We start from the raw sequence: 23,976 nt of genomic DNA, 5'->3' as shown, positions 1-23,976 counted from the left end.
AGGGAACATATGTGAAACTGCTTTGAAAAAGTACTAAGTCCCAGACAAATGCAATGTATTATCCATCAGGAGAATGAGAGGCGTAGGGGTAGTGGGGTTTGAGTGTAGGAGTCGGAGCTTGTACGTAAAAAAAGTCAGAAGGATGATAATAAAAGAGAAAAATAGTTTTTTAAAAAGACAAACCTTATTCATTGTATTATTCTTTCAACTTTCTGTACATTTAATTTTTTTTCAAAGTATAAAGTTGGGGGGAAAATCAAATCTTAAATTTTGAATCCTTTATTTCAGGAGTCAGCCAACTCTGGCCCACTGGCTGTTTGTTGCTGTTATGCTGGAACACGGCATGCCCATTCGTTTATGTGCTGTCTATGGCTGCTGGGCTACAACAGTCGAGTAGTTGCGACACAGACTGTATGGCTCTCAAAGCCTTAAATATTTCCTATCTGGCCCTTTACAGAAGAAATCTGCTGACCTCTGCTTTATTTAACTATGGGGAGCTATCAGTAGTCTCTTCAGATGCATGCCAATAATAATGGGTTTTCCCTTATGCTTGGTTCCCATGTTTCAAAAAGCAAAGAAATAAAGCATCCAAGGGAAGACATTTAACTTTTTATTACTTTTAAAAAATCCAACTTCAGTTAGATTAACAGACGAGATTAGAACCTCAATGAATTTGATACATTATATAGTGGATTTCTATTACTAAAAAGCCAGTTGGAATATGGCCTCCACAAACCAAGGGTGTGTACAAAACGGAAGTAATCACTGAGCACTAAGTGTCTCCTTCCAACTCTGTCACCGACTGTCCGTGCTCTGCAGGGATTTACAGATTCAAATCTGACCCAGTTGAAAAGCCCAAGCGGGACTGCTTTTCCAAGTATACTCTGTGGTCCTTCAAATAGAATTCCATGTTATTTCTTTCTTGCCTTAAGCCCTTACTTACAAGTTTATGACTTTCAAATGACCTAACCTGAGGAACCAGGGTAAACAGACCAAATGCTGCTTTATCAGTCAATTATTAGCAAGCCTAGCTCATCAGTACTTCAATGTAAGCAGCCTTCACAACAGTTTCTTTATTTTCATTTCCTAATACAGTGAAATAATTTTTACTTTTGTCTTTGAACAATTCTGCCTACAGCTCCAAGGAGAATGTCAAATCAGATGGCTTTTACAAAATGCTCATGAGAGAACTAGTTATTATTCCTCATATAGAATTTAAATCTTACAAAATTTCTGCAGCTATGTGTTAACTTTCTGATCTACCCTACCTCGAAATCTAGTCTAGTGTATTTCTGTATACACTTCCAAACAATCTTTATAGATTTTCACTTCTCTGATCTCTTTAACTTCTTGATTGCTAAAATATAGCTTTATAACTATGGAATTTTTATGAAGATATGACACATTAATGAATACTTCTGTTTTCATACGCCACTACTCCCATTATGTGTTCTGATAAATCAACAGAATGAAGCACTAAGACACGCTAAAATCTAAACTTAAAACTCAGATGGAACTGCAGTGTATGGATTACAAATAGGTTTTTCTTTCCCAGAATTCATATACAGAAGCCCTTAGGTATGTAGCTTTTCCTGAACAAATTACATTAATACATTTTTTCTTTTTTACATTTGTAAAAATTCAGGAAATCTTAATAGGTGCAAGACATTTGGAATAAGGTGGTTAGTAAACACTTAAGAGATAAGTTTTATCAAAATGAGTACAATTAGTGGATAAACTCTAAATAAAGTGGCTTTTGAAAGAACTGGAATTTGCAGCAACCACCTTTATAAAGAGGCCCATCCACTCTCAATGAAAAACATCCAAGCATACCATTTACTAGGTTCAGATATCACCACAATATAATGAATTCTAAGAGTATGGGGCTTGATTTCTGGGCAAATTCTGTACAATCTTGGAGCACAACATGATAAACTAAAGAATGCTTTACCATCCATCCCTCCAGCTATCACATTTCCACCTGATCCCACTCTTGTACTAGGATATATGTATAATGATGTCAATTACTAGTGTAGCTAAATTTCAGGAGAAGCATGCTTATAGATACAAGGGGAAAGTTTATCCTTAGTTTTTGATAGTGTTCAAAGCATCAGTTGATAAGTTGAGCAAATAATGTTAACAAATGAAAGATAGATATACAGCATAAATGGAGTGGAAAAACCTCACCCTTTAATTAACTTACATAATATTCTATTTTATTACTCTACAACCGAGAGCTGGGGAGCTAAACTACTTGTGGATTACATCTTCTTCAAGACACACACACATCCAGCCCCTCTGTGAAGCCATAAACCAATACATATTTTCTAAAGGACTTTTCAAGGTGATTTATATTCATTTTAATGGAGCTCTTCAGTGTATCTGGAAATTAGAAAATTATTTTTCACTGAAGATTCCAAAGGACTTCAAGTAGAGCTCAATTAGTAAAAAGAACTGGTGTACCTGAAAGCAGCTAAACCACTCATTCTTTAGAAACTCTACATCCTACCTGCAACATACATGAGAAACAAATTTCATTTTATTAGACAAAGGCTTGCTGTCCAATTTATGCTCCATCAGATAGACTATATATTGTTATAATTAAAAAGGTACCTTACATAAGCCACTAAATATTGACTTTTAGCTTCCTTTCTTATTAGATCTTAAAGGCAGGTGAGAAGGAAGAGAAAATGGAAGACCCAGTAGATAACATTTAATATGACATTTTGGCTTGAAGAAGAAAATTTACCTACAGCTTCTGATCAAATTTGTTTGTTCATGTCAGCCATACTTAAGTGGTAAGAAATCAAACTTTTCACTCTTTATAGTTCTTACATGCCACATCATAGGATGCAGAATCTATTAATTTATATAAACATATTTTGTAATGAAAACATCTTATATAACTATGAATGGCATGAGTTTTACATTAAGGTTTAAACACAGCTGTTTGGAGTCTTTCTAAAAATAGACAGTATTGTTTTAGGTGGTTATTTGCATAGCAAACTATTAACCTAGAAACTCAACAGTTCTAGGAAAACTTCACATTATGGACGGTTCCAGAAAGATGTATCCAAAATTAAAATCACTTCCTTAGAAAATTGTAACCTTTATTTGCTCATCCTTACCCCATCCCCACTTTACACGGTACACTAACCTGAACAGATTTGGTGCCACAAGCTCATTCAAAGGGCTTGTCATTCCCTCTGTGACTGTACTGGATAATCTAGATGTAAGCAAGTTTGGGGATTTTAAAGTGTGGGTCCATGTATTAGAAAAGCAGAGTTTATAGCATATTAAAAAAATTGTATTTCAGTAATATTGCCCTTTGAAAAGATATCTTCAAATTGCAAACACACCTATTTTCACAAAACAATTTGGTCAGGAAATTTTATTTTAACATTCTAAAGCAGTAATGCTCTAGATGTTACTTAAGTGCCCCACACAGGATTAACAAAATTAAATGTTTCTAAATTACAAATTTAGCTCCTGTAGGAGTCTCAGAAAAGAAACAAAAGAAAAGAATCCCCCCTCCCAAAAGAAGTATGACACACACATTTTGAAGAAACCCCCGAGTTTCATGCAGTGGTAGGCAAGGTGTAAAAAGCCACCCCAATTCACACATTTCTACACCAATCATCATCAGAAAAAAGTACTCCGCAGTCGATCTGTACATCCAAATGCATTTGGGAATCTACACCTACGTTACATTATTTAATGGTATATACATTTATTATCCGCCCCCCTTGTTTTTAATAATTTCTTATGTAAAACCTTCATTCAAACCCAAAAAAGATGTAAGACTAACTTGGTGGGGGGGAGAGATAATCACTTTAGACATTCAGTTAAAATGTAGTTTATCTAAATCTCAAAATGTTTAATAAAAACAAATATCTTCTCCATTTAACACTTTGCTTTCTAACTGTACAGTAAATTGCATTGTAGAGAGTACACCTCTATCTTCAGACTGTATCTTCTTTGGATGGAATTAAGATGTAACTGGATAGTTTTAAGATAAATAAATGGGAAGTTGGTCCAACTAAGATGACAGCAGATATATTACATGCAGGATTTAATATTTTTTAATTCTCTCTTTTAAAAAAAGGATGCAGTTGAATTGAAAAAAAAAAAAAAAAGGTCAAAAAAGAACCCAGATTCAATATATAAAAATGTCCCACAATAGGTGATGATGGCAGTAAAAATAAGAGAAAAATGTAATCTTTCTGGAACATCATTTTTCAATAACGTAGAAACACTAAGTGCCAGGAAGATTTCTATTCATGTAATTTTAGCATCCAAGTTTCCCTCTATTTATTTTATTAGAACAAATGCTTTAAATAAACTATTCGTCCTCTTCACTGAAGAGAGCTGGTCTATTTCATCTTTAATGAGCTACTTTTTGGGAAGATTAGCCATGTACTGTAGTAATGCCTACTGCATAAAATCCAAGCATTTGCTGTGAACAGTTGGAGAAAGCAGTCAGTAAGAACCTAGGATCAATGGAAACAGATGTTACTCTAAGTCATCCACGAAAGAGAGACCCACAAAGTACCCAGTGTTAAAGCCCAAATCTCTTCTTGCGCTTTGTTTGATGTGCAAGTTCCACCCCTATGAAAGAGAAGTTGATCCGAAGTTCCAGGTTTTCTTGGGTCTCTAGTCAATTTTCACATTAGTATAGATTTTTCGGACAAAGGCACTTGTTCCCATGTAACCAATTGCTCCTGTAAAGGTAAAATAAGATGTTTTGAGACAAATACACACAGAGTGGTATCCATCACTTACAAACACTAAATACTCTCTGCTCTGGAAAGTTATTCTTTTTTTAAGATAACATCTTTATGTATTTCCTCTAAACTTATTAAAATTGTATCATTCGTTTTGCAAATCACCTCTTACTGTCATACACCAAGTTTGACCTGATATAATACTTTTAGAATTTACTATCAATGACTACATATATAATCAATAACTATATGCATTAACATATATCTCTTATAAAGTAAGAATAAATTGATAATGACAAAAATTTGTTAAATGAAAAAATGTGTCTTTTTAAATTTGAGCATGTGTTATTATTCTAGGTCATTAAACCATGAGATACTTTATGGACAAGCAGTTAAGAATCAACCGGGGATTCTCTCAGGGAAGGACTGATAACCACAGCCCAATGGCATTTGAAGCTCTAGAGAAGAGGCATTTTCTGATGCTTTCTTTTTTATGTTTAAATTGTAGAAGCTGTGTGATTGGTAGAAAAGAAGACATATTTGAGGGTATGGACAAGAGAGATAGGTAAGTAGGTCAGGAGCTTTGAAATGTTGTTTCTGAATAATCAGCCTCAAATGGGGCTCAAAACACTGAAAAGCTGGGGTACATGTTAAATTAAGTATCTACCTCCTGTGCCTAAAAGAGTGGCTGGCACAAGATAAGGTACCCAATAAATATTTTTTGAATGAATGAATGAACTGGATAGATCTTTACTGCAAATACCAAGGGATCTTTAGAATAAGCTGGTCCTTCAAGTCATAGAAAAGATTCTCCACTACATTTAGAAATTTACCATCTAAGCCCAATATTACTGAAAGTTTAAAAGTAAATCTTCCATGAATTAATAATGATATACACACACATAAGCCCAACTGGTCACCTTTGAATTAACTTTTATTCACCCAACTGGTGTATGCAAGGAAAGAAATAAGTCTATTTTGCCCTTCCTATGTAACCAAATGGTTGATAAAAGAAAGTTTCTCCTTATAGAAGTATCTCAGCTAATAAATATCAAAGGAACAACAGAATTAAACTATTATAACCACTAATGAGGCATTTGAGCTAAGCAATAATTATCAATGACTGCTAACTCTCGCAAAGAGAGACAAGACATTAAGTGCCTCTTGATAAAACTTTACAAACCACCTGTTAAGTATTCTTGGACAAGAATTCTTGAGTATGATCAAGCTATAGATCTAACTACCACTTTACAGGAAACAGGGGGGGAACCACATGGAGAAATATCAAATGATACCTCAGGGATATAATCAGCAAAATCCAGAGTGTGGAAAACTCTACAGAAATTAAAACAAACAAAAACCCAAGTTTCTTAAATAAATTGCAAGGGAAAAGGGAGAGAATATCAATAGATTAAAAGAACCTTAAGAGACATTTTAACCAAGCAATGCATGGACCTTAATCGGATCTTGATGCAAACAAACTGTATAAAAAAAGAAATGGGGATGGGTGGCACAAATTTGAATTCTCTGAATTATTTGAGCGTATTAAGGAATTACATACATGTATACACTGAAATGTTATGTATTATAGTTATTAACTAAATATTATGTATATTTACATATATACTATATACACACACACTGAAACATTTACAGTTGAAATGACATGAGATCCGAGATTCATGTCAGAATAAAAGGGGAGTAAGGTGGGAATATAAATAAGGCAAGATTGGCCCTGAGTTGATAATTACTGATGGTAGATGTGGTAGGCACATGGGGACTCACTATATATATATATATGTCCCTCTTTTTGCAGATATTTAAAAATTTCCCATAATTAAATATTAAAAACCCACCAAAACAACACACCAAACCTGTTTGCAATTATTTTTGCAATGAATAGACATTTACTTTATAATACGAAATAATTATATTACACTTGAAAATAGTGACAATTCACTTTGAAACAGTTTATAACACAAGTCCTTACAAGGTAAGAAAAAAGAAAAACATCACTCAATTTTGTCAAAATAAGCCTGAATTCTTAGAACATAAAATATCTATAAAATTTTAACTAGAATCAAAAATTTAACTGGCATAATGTAACACTAGCCCAATAACCAAATCCAATTTTCCAGACCTACAAAACATTGTTCCCCTTTGAGCAGAGATATGCTTAGAAGCAAACAGTATTTCCTAATCTTGTGAGTACCTCAAGAATAAGCTTATAAAAATATGGCTTTATAAAAGGAGGATACTGAATATGCTCTCCAGGAAAATAAATGTCTTGGGAATGCGCTATGCCTAAAATATAAAAGACTGTAATAATCTAATTATTTTCCACCTTAAAACAGTCATTTCTTTTTTCTACCTTAAAAAAAAAATCAACATTTTTCTTTCAATTACTGACTAAAAAGCATTTTAGCAACATAACCTGATGAGTATGTATAATTTTTGTATTATGATATTTTAATCACTTCCAATCTGAACTGTTTCCCCTCCCCCCCAAAAAACAGGTTAGCACTGAAGGTATATAAAGCCATTAAAGAATAAATGCTGGGACGCTGCCAGAACAGTAGGGAACTGGAAAGGTGCCAAGATTATCAGGCAGCAAGATGAAATTTCAACAAGAAAAGAACTCAAAAAATTTAGCTAAATTCATTCCATTTTCTTTGTAAATGTCAAGATATTACCTCAAAGTCTTCCTAAGATCACAAATAAAAAGAGTGAAGAAAAAAACAACCCTCTGCATAATCCCATGATTCTATCCCCCATTGTATGCTGGTGATAATCAAGAAAGATCTCCGATTAAACAAAGAGGAGGTCAGTGAGCAGCATTCTGAAGGAAGGATGGCCAGTAATGCTCAAGGAACCTTCCGAGTGCCTGGGGATACACAGGATGTTCCCACGGGACAAACATCTAGTTTCAACATCCAGTTCTTAGTCATCTTTCCCTCAAAGTTGGTTAACTAATTAATTATCACAGGAAGAGGTTAACATGGAAGCTATAACTAAAACGTGACTATAATATAGAGAACTGTCTTCCCTCACAGCTTGTGGAATTCGTTTTATTCCCTTACAGTCAACGTCATTTGTGTGTGTGTGCACCTGATCACATACATGGTATATATGAACACACAGATTCTTTTAATTTACATAAAACATTGTATTAGCTGAAGGTGCACAACATAATGATTTGACATATGTATGTATTGCGAAATGATTACCACAAAAAATTTAGTTAACATCCAACACCTTACAGAGTTACAATTTTTTTCTTGTGAAGAACTTTTAAGATCTACTCTCTCAGCAACTTCAAATATACAATACAGGATTGTTAACTCTAGTCACCATGCCGTACATCACATCCCCAGAACTCAGTCATCTTGGAACTGGAAGTCTGTGCCTTTTGACCACCTTCACCCATTTCACCCACTCTCCCAACCCCACGCCTCTGACAACCACCAATCCGCAGAACAGATTCTTTTGACGGAGGACAAAGCAATACCAGTACCACAAAGAGGTCCACAAATGTCATACCAGGACCCAGCTTTTAACAAGATTATCATATCTTACTTATTCTACAGCCTATCCTGTAGATAAAGGTAGAACTATCCAAAAAAAAGTCAATGGTAAGTAACAGAGAAAGGAGAAGGGTCTGACTCATACACTACTGGAAATGTTTCCACAGTGATTAGTACTTAAGCCTTACATCAGCCCTGTGAAGTAACTAGGGAATTACCTCATTTATCAAGCAAAACCTGAAACACAAAAAAAGTGAGTTACTTGTACCTGTTTCTCTCAAGGTACCTCTGCCTGGACTCAGTGTCTTGAAATTGCTCTGAGGTGAGAACATAAGGTGTGGAAACCCAAAGAAACAACAGAAACAGAGAGACAATCCCGGAACAGAAGGAAGCCCAAAGACTTTCAGCCCTCAGCAATACAATAACAGCAGCAGCCACCACGCACTGAGCATCTGCCATCCACCTGACGTTTACCCACATTCAATCTCTGAATCCTCCTTACAACCCTCTAAGGTAGGTATTACTTCTGTTTTGCAAATGAGAATGTTGAGAAGTAAAGGTTAAATAATTTGGCCAGAGTAACATGGCTATTAAGTAGGGGCACCAGGATTCATACCAGGACTGACTGACCCCAAAAGTCCTAGCTCTTCCCATTCCCTGCCTTGTCTCCCATGTAACTGGCTCTCTCTTACCACCTAATAACAGACCTGCAATACACTTGGTGCTTTACACACACGACGCTACTACAAATAACTACTCTGAAAGATATACCCATTCTACAGAGGAGAACAGGAGGTTTAGAGAGGTTAACATGCCTTCCCATGGTCACAAACAAGGGGAGCAGCAGCACAGAGACTTCACCCAGGTCTCTCAGGCTCTCAAGTCCATGCCCTTTCCATTTACCATGCTATTTCCAAAAGTTCTTTATTTTCTAGCTATTTCACACATGCTAGAGACTCTATCATATGGTGATACCATTTATCTCTGCCATTGAATGCAAGATCGTGATAAACTCATGAAACGGGTATTAATCCTCATTTTACAGGGGTTTGGAGAGCTTGGGGAACTAGGTCAAGGTACAGAACACACATGCGGCAGAGGGAAGACTTAAGCCAGTCTGCAGACACTCCAGTGTGTACTCATAACCAGTAAACTGTGCTGCCTGCGGGACACTGTACCTCCATGAACAGCCAGAGAAACTTCCAACAGAAATGATTCACCCAAAACCTTACTTTGTCTACATCACAATCTTTTCCAATGAACCTAAGCTAAAAAACGCCAATTCCCAACATGAATGAGAAACTGTGGTATGGAAAATAGTGCTATACACAAGTATTAGGAACAGAAAACTAAAAACGAAATCAATGAGGTGCTAAGTTAGGATTTGAGGAATAGTCAAAAGGACTGAAATCAGACTCCTGACTTTATTTTGGCATTCCTTATCAAACAACAGAATGTAATTTCTTAAGTTCCAATTACTATATTTTTCTGACTTTGAATCACTCAAAGATTTACTCATGAAATCCAAGAATTTCAGAACTTACCACACATTATCCCCAAGGCTGTGCTAAATACCGCCATATATCCAAAGTAAAATGATGTCTGAAATAAGCCATACATCCTGAAATAAAAAAATTATATATAATATATCCATTTTTACTTTCAACATAATGCCTTGAATTCTGGTATTTAAATGGCAAATTTAGTTTCTTAAATACAAAATGAGAAAATGTCTCCACTTACTTTGTTTTGAAAAAATAGTAGTAAAAGGAATACATGTAAACATAGATTGCAGTTGATGCAGCAGAGAGAAAACTTGTCCATTGCCTGAAAAAAAAAAAACCTCTTGAATGAATGGCACTGAAACAAAGATTTTAAAGCAAAGAACTTTATAAAATCATCCTTTGAAATTCTGTATACTTAAAAACAAATGCATATATATGTCATTTAAATATATCAACAGGGAGAGAGCTTAAGAACTGGAAGGAGACATCCTGAATTTTGTCAAATTCCCTGTTCTAAGTAACCTTAGTTAAACCATTTCCGTTTTGAGATCTGTCTCTTCGTGTTTAAAATGGAGCAACGCTTCCTCATAAAGCTCCTTCCACATCAAGCACTTTGTAAAAATATTTCTAACATAGTAACCCTCATTAACACAAAATTTTTGTGTGTGACTGATATTATTTTTCCTTGAAAATCTTCATCATTTTGTAACTGAAAAAAACTCCCTCTACTATCCTAAGTACCAAAATTTCTATACAGATCTTTTATTCTACTTTGTACACTTCAAATGGAATCTTAATTTAAAATATTGTGATCCCCAGAGGTTCTTCCCAGAAATAAGGACTTACCACCTATAATCCTCTGCATTTAGTAGAAAGTATGTGCACACGATGGTCACACAGACAGTCACGATGCACAGGATGACCAGCACCAGCATCATGAAGCCATAGACGTAATAGATCTTATATGCCCAGAAAGAGGTGAAGATGAAATACCTAAATAAAATGAAATAAAGACAGAGTTTTCTAGTCTTTATTCTTGAAGCTCACCCTGCTCTTGCTAAATCTCACATACATCTTAATTCTCACTTTTTCTCACTAAAATCTCAGTATTTTTCTTTCAAGTAACTTCCAACAGTTTCCCTTACCCTTTTTCATCTATTAAATCCTCTGAAATCTTCTCAAAAATATTTCCTTGGATAGTCTTTCAAGAACAGATTCATTACTAGGGCATTCATCTCTAAGCAAACTGAATAAATTAAAAGCTTAAAAGAGTAAAATGTGGAAAAGAAAAATGATAATAGATAAAAGTTCATATATATAAAACAAAGTTTTCCTTCATTCTTTCATTTTTTCTAGATATAACACTAAGCGAAGTATTCTATATTTTATAAAACATCCCATTAAATAAAAAATAGGTTTGATAGAGTACTAATGTATAACATTAGGAAACTAAAAACAATTAGGAAAATAAAGCCTAAAAAAGCTTCATGTTATTTTCAGAGGCAGTAAGAGAAAGGGCATTAATATTTTACACTGAGAAAAAGACCCTACACTCTAATTCCATTACCCAAGTCATCATTAAATTAGAAAACAGTCTTTAAGCCTCTTTTCTTTTTCTTTTCTGTTTGTTAGTTCACTTATTCATCACTCGTTCTTTCAAAAGATATTTACTGAGGCCCTCCCACATATCAGAGAAGCAGTGATACGAGAACTGTGAAGATGGCAGTCTCTGCCTCAAGGAGATTACTGTTCAGTGGGGAACATCAGTGAAGGGGTGATCATGACGCACTGTGACATGCGCTTCACCAATGTACCTAAGAGGGTCATCTTACATGTTTGGCTGGGTGGGCCATTGTGGGGGAGGGGTAGTGGGAAGAATCAGATAAGGCACATCAGGGGTGGGGGGCGCTAGAAGAATGTTCCAGGCACAGAACAGCAAAGACAAAGGCTCACAACTAAGGGAATTCACCGTATTTAGAAAAACTCAAAGTAATTCAGTAGGGCTAGAATTTCAAATGAAGGTGCGAGAACTAAGAGATGAGGTTGGAGAAGCAAGGAGGGCCAGATCCTCTATTATGAAGGTCTTAACGGCTATGTTATGGGGTTTGGACCTTACCTCAATGAAAATGAGAAGTCTTTAGCAAGGAAGTGACATGATCAGACTGATACTTTTAAAATATCACAGTGGCTACCAAGAGGAGAATAGGTTGGAGGGTGGTCAAAACAGAGAAGTTAAAGATACAGCAGAGAGGCTGTCTAATGGAACAGAGTACCTGAGAAAGCAGGAAGAGATGTGATCCAGAAGGTATTGGGGACAGGAGTAGGAGGCAAAAAAAAAAATAGTTGGAGGTCAAGTCAGGGTGAGAATACAAAGCACTATAAGATTGGAAGCACAGAAGTTCCTGAACTGGCTTTATTAAACCACAAGCTAGAGCAGCACACACTCCAACCCCTCTAAGGTACTGACTAATGCCCACAGCACACTCGCAGCTGGTAGCTGACCACCAGGAATGGCCCACATCTTTTTCAGTTGTACTTATTAAAGTGTAATCAGACAACTTAAACGTTACGTAAACCAATAAACATGAGAGCAAAAAGGATGTGTGATTTCTATGAAAATTATGTCGTATACTTTGGAAAAATTCACTAAGGTGAGTCACTAAGAAAAGTTATAAAATTAGGTGTGGGTGAGACAGCTATAAAAGGCTGGGGGACAAATGTACAAATCTAGAAGGATTCTGTACTTAGAATGCCTCAGACAGGTCTTTATGTCTTTCTCCACTTTAAAAAGGCTAGAAAACACAAGATGCATTATGAACGTCAAAGAAAAAATGATGGAAACATCAACTAGATACAAATCAAAGACCTTGGCTCTATATTTAAAAAAACAGTGAAAGATGTACCTTTATTTAATTTAAAATAGAATATTATGTATGTATCTTTTTTTATAATTCCCTTACATGAGTCAACTTTTCCAATTAACCAAGTGTCAGATCTAATCATGTCTGTTAAGGAGGCGTCCACTGCACAGGAGAGAATCAGCAGTGGGGCATCCGGAAACGTGTCAGGGCATTTTGAGTGGTCACCGTGACTGGCATTTCATGGGCAGGAGCCAGAGGTGTATGACCGCAGTTCTTGAGAAGGTCCCAAAGAACTGCCTTGCCTAAAATGGCAGAGCATTCCCATCAAGGGACATTGGAACAGGCTGAGAAAAGGAAGGCTTATATTTTGCAGTGATGACTGCAGATATGAAGCATGGTTACTGGGCACAAGATGGCATATTTCCCACAACCAAACATATACATACTTTCCAGTAGGTCTCAGTGAGAGAAGACTAGGAATGACTATGCATCCAAGAATGTCAGGATCTAGACTGACTGATAGGTAATGGTTTACCTAGTTCCCTGGACTCTGAGAAATATTTTAAAAATACAGTAAAAACCAGTAACTCCTTACAGCCTGTATGTGATTAAAGGCTGGTCTAGCATTCTCTAGCACACATGCTTTGATTTCTAAGATCTCCTGCGAGGTGAGAGGTCTAGAACATGATACAAAAAGGTATAAACTTCACCTGAATATCTGAGAACAGAGTAGAAAGCTACCTTTAGATAGACTACATAGACCCCTTTCTGGAAGCAATGGAATTAACAGACCAACTCAGTTAGATGTCTTCCCATCTGATGATTCTAGACCTATCCTAACTCCTAAATTCTCTAATTACAACTAAGTCCGTCAAAACACAAATACATTGCCAAAACTTACATTTCAATAAAGATTGAGCCAAAAGGTAAAATTCCTCCCAGGCAAACAATAACTGCAGGCTCCATGAACCTGGAAAATATTGAAATTAACAGTAAACTTTTAGTATGATTTTCATATTATATTACATAAATCCTGATACTAGAAAGCAGATGCTTTCTACTTAAAATAATCTAAAGGATAGAAACAAACCAGTAAAAGGAAAAACAAAAATTCAAAGAGGCACAATACAGAGGTGGAACTTCAAATTAGCCACAGGATATGGTCAAAATTCCTTCCGTCATTAAAGGCTGAGATAAGAATTTGGAGAACACAAATTCTTGACAGTGGCAGAGCTCAAGAAAGACTCAAAGTGTCTGCTCCTGCTTTATAGCTCTCAATAACTTCTAAAAACTTTACAGGCATTTACTTACAGAAAGCCATATGGAAAGAAAATAAATGTCTTGAGATCCCTATCTGAAATAATGTTTCCCAAATTGTAGGCTTGCCACTTCTTTGCTCATGCTTTCTTTGGTTATTTCTTTTCCTATGAATTATACAGTTAAGGTACTATGAGTTCTGAGTTATTATGGAGCGAAAGGATGAGTAAAAAATAAAATTCAAACCTCATTCATGAACGCAACAAACATTTACGGATTGCAACTGGTAATTCTCCACCTGGAATGCCTTCTCCGGTCTAACCCTCCTCCTGCAAGCTCAAGGCTCAAGTGTTCTCCCTGTAAAGCCTTCCCCAAGTCTCCGGGAAGAGGTGGGTCCTCCCCCCGTTCTCCCAGTGCCTCTTGAATATAACTGCATGGCAGCACCTACCCCACTAGACTGCACTGGCTAATTACATACATATCATATCTTACTAGATTATAAACCCCGGCAGGCAGAAGCTATTCATCTAGTTATTCCCAGTGCCCAGCACAGGATCTGGCACATAAAGGATATTAGACTACTATCTCTGGAAAGAACAAACTAAAAAACTGAGAAGATAATCAAAGAGTTTGAGAGCTGGAAAAAATCCCATAAAAATCATTTAATCTAGTCTTCCCTCCTTTTACGGGAAGCCAAGACTGACAGAGGTTAAAAATGATCTGCCCAAGGTGACACAGTCAGTGAGAGCCAGATCTAGCATTCAGATTTTGGTTCCCATGTAACTATATAAAGAAAATGAAGATACACACCAGCCTTCCTACATCGAAATGTGACCCATGCTTAGCAAAGTCACATGCTGTTCCTTCCTCTCCTCCACTAGCCCTAGTGACCTGGAGGAACTTCTGTGATTTCTGATATGCTTGTCCTTTAACCTTATCCTCCCCAGTAACGAGTGAAAGAACATCAGGATATCAATGGGCCTTAACTGTCTAATCTTGATTTGAAAAAGATAATTGACTTTAAAAACTAGACTACCAAAGTGCTCACGAGCACCAATTTAAGAAAGAAAGAACATGGACAATTCCTGAGGCTAGCACAGATCACTCTCGTTTAAACCAAAGGGGCTATTTTATTTAGCCCCATTTCTGTAAGTGTCTCCATACCTCCAAGTCTACAAAAAACTGTTTGTATAAGTACCTGAACATAAGTTATATTTATAATGTGGTAAAATATCTAGGAACAGAGGCTTTTCAATATATATCCCTTATTACGAATACAGAGAGACTACTGTACAGTTATTCTAATGAGATGGGGAATGTAATAAATGTACAGTAAGAGCGTTCTATTTTTGTCTGCTAGTAAGAATAAGGAAAGGGGCCGTCCCCGTGGGGTAGTGGTTAAGGTTGGCCCACTCTGCTTCAGCAGCCTAGGTTCGTGAGTTTGGATCCCAGGCACGGACCTACACCACTTGTCAGCCATGTAGTGCTGGCAACCCACATATAAAGTAGAGGAAGAGTGGCAGATGTTAGCTCAGGGCTAATCTTCCTCAGCAAAAAAAAAAAAAAAAAAGAATAAGGAAAATAAAGAATGCAGAATAGCATAAATCAGCACTAACATATTCAATTTACTAATTTTAAAAGGCAAAATATACAGACAAGTTCACATTTTGCTCAAATTTGAATTACAAAAATTAGAAATATAAACATACTAATGACATCTCATTTTATGCCCAAAATTTGAAAAAAACAACATCTCAAATTAAAAATCCACCAAGAATCATAATTTTAAAGCTGACTGGTCAAATGAACTGTAAACTACGTATACACTATTGCAGTAGAAGACTCTCTTCGGCTGTTAAACAGAAATACTTGTCATCCTTTGTCAGGATTAATCTTGAATTATGGGACGTCCTTGAGAAAACATTTTGTGCATAAAATGTGACAGACTGCATTTGAGAGATTCTATACTCTCCCAGAAGTGAAGACAAAGAACATAAGACAGTAAATTATAATTGGTCTCAATTCTAATTCATCTCTCAATTGGTATGATATACATATGGTATCAACCTGTGTGAGTATTGTTTAGAACAATAAAATATCTGGAAAGGAAAATGAAATGATAAGCCAGGGGTTGGCAAACCTTTTCTGTAAATGTTCAGAGAGCAAACATTTCAGGTTTTGCAGGTGGGATGGTCTCTGTCATAACTACTCAACTCTGACGCTACAGTGTCAAGGTAACCATAGACGATGTATGTGAACAAACAGGCATGGCTATATTCCTACGAAACTTTATTTCCAAAATCAGGCAGCAGGTCAAATCTGGCCTGTAGGCTGCAGTAACAAACTGCTGCAACTTCAGTTCCCACCATCGCTACGCACTAAGTGTAGTTATTAAAGCATCTGATTTATCTGTAAATGGCGCCAATAGCCAGAAAGTGAAATAAGGATGTAATTTGTCACTGCTCCTAACAACACAGGTTGAAGGGAAAAAGTAAAAAGACAATTCTTAAATTTAAACTTAACATAGTCATTCTTATAAATACATGCAAAATCTAAAAGTTATACATACATAATAGCCTTAAGAACTTATATATTGTGAGAAACAATCACATAAGATTTAGCATTCTCTTTACCATTTTTTCTCCGGTATGGGACGAGGCACAGCATTGACACGACAAGGAAAGTTGGGCTGACCTGACAGATTTCGGCCAAGTATCGTACCAACTAAATTTAGAGGAAGAATGACAAAAAAACAGATGCAACAAACGGCCACCTGTAAATTAAATTAAAACATGTGTGAGTACTCAGAGAACAATAACATTAATAAAAACAAATAAGAGGGGCAAAAAAATTTAAACACAATTTGATCACAAAAGAAAACGTTTAAGTTCAATATGGGTTAAAATAGTGTAAGATATATACTAATGAAAGCAGGAAAAGAATGCACTTTAAAATATTAGAATTCAACTCAATACAAGCTGAACTGCTTCCTTTCTGTAGGTCCCCATTTTTCCTACTCTTTCCCACTGTCTCTGCCATAGTCCTTTTTTCTCCTCTTTCACTTTCAGCTGTCACACTTTTAACATAACCTTCATCTTTTGTCATTATAACAAACTTATTTTACCTGACTACACTTTATTGAGCTCTAATATGCACAAGGGGCTTTACCCATGTTATTTCCCTATTTTACAGAGGAAGGAAATGAGACTTAGAGGGGCTAAGTAACTTCCCATGATCACAGAGCTAGTAGGTGGCTGGATTAAAATTTCAATTCAGATCTGCCTGTCTCAAAAACCATGCTTGTTTCTATTCCACACTGTCTTAGGATCTTAACAACAGAGGTATATCTCGATTTACATATATAAGTGTCATTACTAATAATATGAATATTTTTCTGCCAATTAGTAGTTTAAAGGCTTAAGTTATAGAGAAGACCATACAGAGATTCTAGAATCAAAGTGGTCAGTTAGGAAAATATTTATTTTTGTGGTTTTTTTTTTTCTTATATAAATCTGGGTACTCAAGGACACATACTCAAGCTCTTTTCCAGCCAGCATCCAGTTCAGATCACTTCACTCTGAACTCCTATAAAATGGAGTAGGAAGGAATCACCTGTAAGATCTCTTTCAACTACACATTTCGGGGTTCTAATAAATAGAAAGTAAAAGTGAGAGAAAAGTTGAATGAAAATTGTAAAGAAATTGATTAAGAAAAATGAAGAGGTGTAGGGTAGCAATTCACAACGATTACATGAGAAGGAAAGAACCTATTTTGAAGCAACGTTAGCCAAAACTACATTTTCGTTAGATCCTTTTGTGAATGTGCGTGTGTGTGTTTTTAAACAAGCCAAGGGGTATCATCATCTTCCTTTCAGGAAAAACTTGCATAAATGTAAGAGACTTAAGAGTTCTAGAATTCCATTTTAAAGATCAGATTTAGAAACTCAAATTATTGGTGTCTCAGTTTCGAACTATTAATAACATGAATTTATGTTCATATAGTATAACAAGAGTATGTGAAACATGAAAAATAAGCAGGTGCTAAGATACTTTAAACATTAAATTATATTGTGAATTACATATATATGTCTCATACATATCTGGAGGGGTGAATTCTGTCTCAATTTTTGCTACTTATTGCTTTCTTAATTATTTATAATTATTATAATTGTTATATATAATTATTTTAATTATTAATTTAAGAATCTTAATTACAAGACTCATAAATGTTAACACATTGTAATAGAGACCCATGTATTTTCCTTTTAATCCACCAGAACTCTTATTTCAAGTAACAAGTGAAGAGAAGCTGAAGAGAACACTCCTATGTGGGATGACACAGTCTAGCAGAGTGTTTGCAAACTGTCCCATGGAACCCTCAGGCCCCGCTGAATAGCTTCAGGAATTCCAGAAGTGTTTGATTTGAAGAACCTTTGGATAATAGTTTTTTTAAAAAATATTTTTAAATATAATAAAAAACACACAGACTCAAATGAGTTCTATACCAAAGATTACTACAATGGAGAGACCACAGGCAGGGTAACTCATTTGCACGCAGCCCTCTATCTCGCCGCTATCTCTGTGTACACACTTGGACTTGTAAACTGGTCATTGATTAGGAAGGTTTACAATGCTACGCTGGTCTTTTGTTCTCCTTCCCCTCTGCCTGACCAACTCAGGCCTGCACATATTTGCTCACTAAAAGTTGTACAAGCAAATGCACCAAGCACATGTGTGTCACAGGCAATTAAGTGGCAGGTGAAGTGAGGGTGTCTCTTGCCTTGTGTGCTCATTCAAAGCAGAACCGTCAAAAAAGGAACCTATAAACAATCTCATCAAGACATTACCAACTGGTTAGCATTTGTTTAATTTTCCCCCTTTTCTTGTCTAACTTTTTTATACATGATAAAAAATGTGAGCAGTTTGTTAGAAACTGTTACTGACTGACTGAACAGTGAAACCAATTTCTTACTCCTTTATGTTCAAGTTCTGGATGAGCTTACTTGAAGAATACTCTGAGATAGAAAGGCAAGCTGTTAAAAAAAAAGTCACATGGAACTAATCATCCATGAAGTCTGGATTTTTCTCAATACTGATATTCAACCAAATAAACTGGTTTCTGAAGAAGATATGACTGAACTGTTATTCACACCCCTTGATATCAGATATGTATTCATTACAACTTTATTGCTCTCATTAAATTTAGGAAGTTAAAATACTGAATTTGCAAAATTTATTTATACTAACAGAATCATGCTTATATCTGTTTTCTATATTGGGCTTCCACATTAAGGTTTCATTTTAAAATGAAATTTAGCAGTCAGGAGTTAAAAAACCATTACTCTAATACACTGGTGAAAACTATGGAACCCAAACCAATATAGAGCCCTCCCTTAGGCTCCTAGCAGCTGTTCATGCATCAGTGGTGAGTGAAAACAGGCAATGGGGAGAGGAAAGACCGACTCCAGCTTGACGGCCTTACCCATCCACAATAAGAACAAGTCAGAAACAGGTCTGTCTATCAGTACTTAAGACCCCAAAGATGTACCAGCTGCTCAAGTCTTCTCAATCTCAGTCACACATCAAGAATGTGGCTATTACTTATTCTATCATTGCTTCCAGGCTTTGAGGAAATCTTTAGGCCTTTCAGGAAATCTGTGGTATGAATGGAATGGAAAGGGAAAATGCAGCCTAAGATGGGCTACTTTGGAATGCTAACAGTTATCAATTGCATTTAGGGTGAAAGAAAGGAATTGCTCCTAAGTAAGGTGATACTCAGGAAATACATTGTCTTGTCAGCCATTGTGTTGATGCATTTCTTCAACACTTGCTCAGAGTAGATGATTTTTATCACTCCTTTTCTACTTCACACATTTTATGCCTTTATGTCTATATAAGAATTATTTAGCTTCAATTTTAGCATTTCGAAAATAGGACCTAATAATCGGGGCATTGCCAACTCAAACACAAATGCTTGTAAAAAGCCTATCTATTTTATCAAATATTTTCAATATGCTAATAAATAACTCCCCATTCTGTTGCCTGGGCCACTTCAGTACTATAATAGAAGAAATGCTGGATTTGAAGTTAAAAACTTATTCTATGAAGCTAGCATTATCCTCATAACAAAATCAGAAAAAAAGACATTATAAGAAAACTACAAACCAATCTCTCTCATAACATAGATGCAAAAACAATAAATTCTGGCAAACTGAATCGAGCAATATATAAAATGGGTAACACATCATAACAAATTGAGATTTATCAAAGGAATGCAAGATTGGTTTAAGATTCAAAAATCAACCAATACAATTCACCATATTATCAGACTAAAAAAAGAAAAATAATAAATCGTCTCAAAAGATGCAGAATAAGCCACTGCAAGATCCAACCTCCATTCATAATAAAAAACTCTCAGCAAACTAGGAACAGAAAGGAACTTCATTAACGTGACAAAGGACAACTACAAAAAAACTATAGGTAACACTGTACTTGACAGCACAAGACTGAATACTTTTCCCCTAAGATTGGGACTAAGACAAGGAAGCCTGTTCTCACTGCTTCTATTCAACATTGTACTGGAGTTTCTAGCCAGTCTAATAAGGCAAGAAAAAGAAATATCAATTAGAAAAGTAGAAGTGTCTTTCTTTACAGACAACATAATAATTTATAAAAAAATCTTTAGGAATCTACAAAAAAGAAATCAGAACTAATAAATGAGTTTAGCAAGGTTGCAGGATGCAAAGCCAATATACCAAAATGAATTGTTTTTCTATACACCAGTAACAAACAATCAGAATTTGAAATTATAAAAATACCATTTAAAATAGCATAAAAATTATGAAATACTTACGGGTAAATTCAACAAAAAGATGTACAAAACCTAAACACTAAAATCCATAAAACTGCAGAGAAAAATTAAAGATAACTAAATAAGTTGAGGGATATACTGTGTTCACTAATCAAAACACTCAATACTGTTAAGACGTCAATTCTTCCCAAATTTGATCTATAGAGTCAACGCAATCCCAATCAAAATCTCAGCAAGTTTTTTGTAGAAATTGACAAGCTGATTCTAAACTTTATATGGAAATGCAAAGAGCTTAAAAAAGCCAAAACAACTTTAAAAAAGAAGTGATTCCAAGACTTACCATAAAGCTACAGTAATCAAGACAATGTGATATTAACATAAAAACAAGGCAAATGAATCAACAAAACAGAATAGAAAGTCCAGAAATAGATCCACATATATATGGTCAATTGATGATCAATAAAATTGCTAAGGCAATTCAGTGGAGAAAGAATAATCTTTTCAACAAATAGTGCTGGAACAAGTGAACAAGGCATTAACAAAACAAAACAAAACAAAATCCTCTGTTCCTTAACTCATATAATATACAAAATTAACCAAAGATGGACCATAGAACTTATATTTAAGAGCTAAAACTATATAATTTCTAGAAAAAAACATACGAGGAAAGCTTACTGATCTTTGGCAAAAGATTTTTAAATAAGACAGAAAAGCACAAACTGTAAAAGAAAAAATCAATAAATTGGACTTCAAAATTAGTAACTTTTGCTCTTCAACAGATACTCTTAGGGGCCAGCCCCGTGGCCGAGTGGTTGGGTTCGCACGCTCCACTGCAGCGGCCCAGGGTTTCGCCAGTTCAGATCCTGGGCACAGACATGGCACCACTCAACAAGCCATGCTGAGGCGGAGTCCCACATGCCAAAACTAGAAGGACCCACAACTAAAAATATGCAACTATGTACCTGGGGGGCGCTTTGGAGAGAAAAAGGAAAAATTTTTTTAAAAATCTTTAAAAAAAAAGATACTGTTAAAAGAATGAAAGGACAAGCCACAAAATGGGAGAACATACTTGCAAAATATGTATAAGACAAAGGACTAGTATCTACAACATATAAAGAACTCTTACCACTCAATAAACCTTAACCTATAAAATACAGGCAAAAGATCCAAACATTCATTAAAGAATATATATGAATGGCAAATAAGCAGACAAAATATCTTCAACACAATTAGTCATTAAGGAAATGCAAATTAAAACCACAATGAGACACCACTACACATCCACTAGAATGGCTAAAATTAGTAAGACTGACCATATCAAGTGCTGGAGATGATGCAGAGCAACTGGAACTCTTATACAATGCTAGTGGGAATGTAAAATGGTACAACTACTTTGGAAAAGTTTAGCAGTTTCCTGAAAGTTAAATGATCATATGACTCAGTCATGCCACTTTAGTTATTTATCCAAGAGAATAAAAAACATATATCCACACAAAGTCTTGTATATGAATACGCAGAACAGCTTGATTTGTAATAGCCCAAAACTGGAAACAATCCAAATGTGCATTACTGGATAAACAGATAAAATATTTTGGTATGTTCATGCAATAGAATACTACTGAGCACTACAAAGGAACAAACTATTAACACATGTAACAATAGCAACAAATCTTAAAAATAATTTTCTGAGTGAAAAAAGAACATACTGTGTGATTCTATTCATACGAAACTTTAGGTAATGCAAACTAATCTATGCTGACAGAGAGCAGACTGGTGGTGAGCTGAGCATGGGTAAGGGAAGGAAGGAGGAGGAAAAAAGGGATGAATTAGAAAGGTACACAACAAAACTTCCGGACTTAATAAATACCTTCCTTTTCTGATTGTGGTGATGGTTTCCCAAATACACATATATAGCAAAACTCATGAAATTGTACACCTTAAATATATACAATTTATTATATGTTAATTATACCTCGATACAGTTATAAAATCATACAGACAAAAAAAAGGCATAAAACATTCTCTATTTACTGCTCTCAGAATAAAGCTAGAATTCCTTTTGGCAGAAAGGAAGGAAAGAAAAAAAGACCTAAAAACCCCAAAACAAATCATCACTACCACCAGCACCACCACAACAAAGAAGAAGTGATTTTGAGTCAATTACTACATAAGAGGCCTGTTTTTTGCTCTGTAAAGCAGGGATAACGCCTATCGCTAGCTCTGCCTATCTCTTTGGGTTCTTCTGAAAACAAGACAAGGTAAGAGGCTCATATGGAAAGTGCTTTGTAAACCACAACATGCTACACAAACGTATCTGTCCTTATAATTCACCTTGTGATCTGGCACATCATTTCAGTCAGTTGAGATCATTTTACATGCTGTCTTCATCATTCCACATCACTAGTTTCCTCCCTGCTCTTGCGTCCTTTTTCAATTTAATCATCAGATCACTATGCATTTATAGAAGTCATTAACAATTATTTGAATAGATCCAAGTGAATAATATCTGTCACACTCTACTGAAAGAGAGCATGCGACATATTATGGGTAATATCATCTCAATACTTTAATTCTATAATTATTTAGTTACATGTCTACCTGACTGTACTATTAGCCCACATTTCTCCATCTTGTCCAATTCAAGATATAATACTTTATCTGTACTCCTTTGTTCTTCTAGTCTATTAAAACCTATCAAGAAGGAGAAATGAAGTTATTCTAGAATTTTTGTTTTAATGAATCCATAATGGCTCCTAATGTTCATTACTTCTTCCTGTGATTTGAAGAATATATTTTAATAACACATTCACATCAAGTTCACCACGTTTTGTAAGGCAGAATCTACTTTCTTCCTCTTCCTTCTGGAGAAGTAAATTTGTCTATCCAGTTTTACAACACTTCTGCTCTCTTACACAATTCAAACATTATTTCCCAGTATGATCTCTCGGTAACCCTAAAAGATCATTTATGTGAGCAACAAACTGACAACTAAGGTGCCTGGGTGCTCCTGGACAATCAACCCCCTCACCTATCTCAGGCTTCACTTCCCTCTTATCAGGAATTATTCTCCTCTTGTCTTTTCTTATTTGACGGTTATTCTACTTGATGAAAAATAAAAAGGGAAAGAATGGGATAGAGCCATTCTTCTTATACTCTGTTACATCACTGATCCCATGTAATACGCCTTTGGTCTTGTTATGAAATTAGCTTTAAAAAATCCTTTTGTTTGCCTTAGCATTTGTAAACAGTTCACATTAGGTAATGGAGTTTTCCTAACACTATTTTTATAGACCTT

At 35.4% G+C, this 23,976-nt stretch overlaps 1 protein-coding gene across 1 annotated transcript in view; it reads right to left on the bottom strand.

The window, feature by feature from the left end:
* Nucleotides 1–597: 597 nt before the first annotated feature.
* Nucleotides 598–23,976, bottom strand: part of TM9SF3 (transmembrane 9 superfamily member 3) — a 63,820-nt gene continuing 40,441 nt past the window's right edge. Inside the window, exons 10-15 of the mRNA XM_044753277.2 lie at nt 16,505–16,644; nt 13,516–13,584; nt 10,600–10,746; nt 9,992–10,075; nt 9,793–9,869; nt 598–4,721 (exon numbers count right to left, since the gene is read on the bottom strand). Coding sequence (XP_044609212.1) covers nt 4,654–4,721; nt 9,793–9,869; nt 9,992–10,075; nt 10,600–10,746; nt 13,516–13,584; nt 16,505–16,644 — 585 coding nt within the window. The 3' untranslated portion in view covers nt 598–4,653. The remainder of the gene's footprint in view (nt 4,722–9,792; nt 9,870–9,991; nt 10,076–10,599; nt 10,747–13,515; nt 13,585–16,504; nt 16,645–23,976) is intronic.

This window comes from Equus asinus, chromosome 2, assembly GCF_041296235.1.
Source record: "Equus asinus isolate D_3611 breed Donkey chromosome 2, EquAss-T2T_v2, whole genome shotgun sequence".
NCBI classification, from domain to species: domain Eukaryota; kingdom Metazoa; phylum Chordata; class Mammalia; order Perissodactyla; family Equidae; genus Equus; species Equus asinus.
The sequence above is the reverse complement of the archived record's forward strand: the minus strand, read 5'-3'. Positions and strand labels throughout refer to the sequence as shown.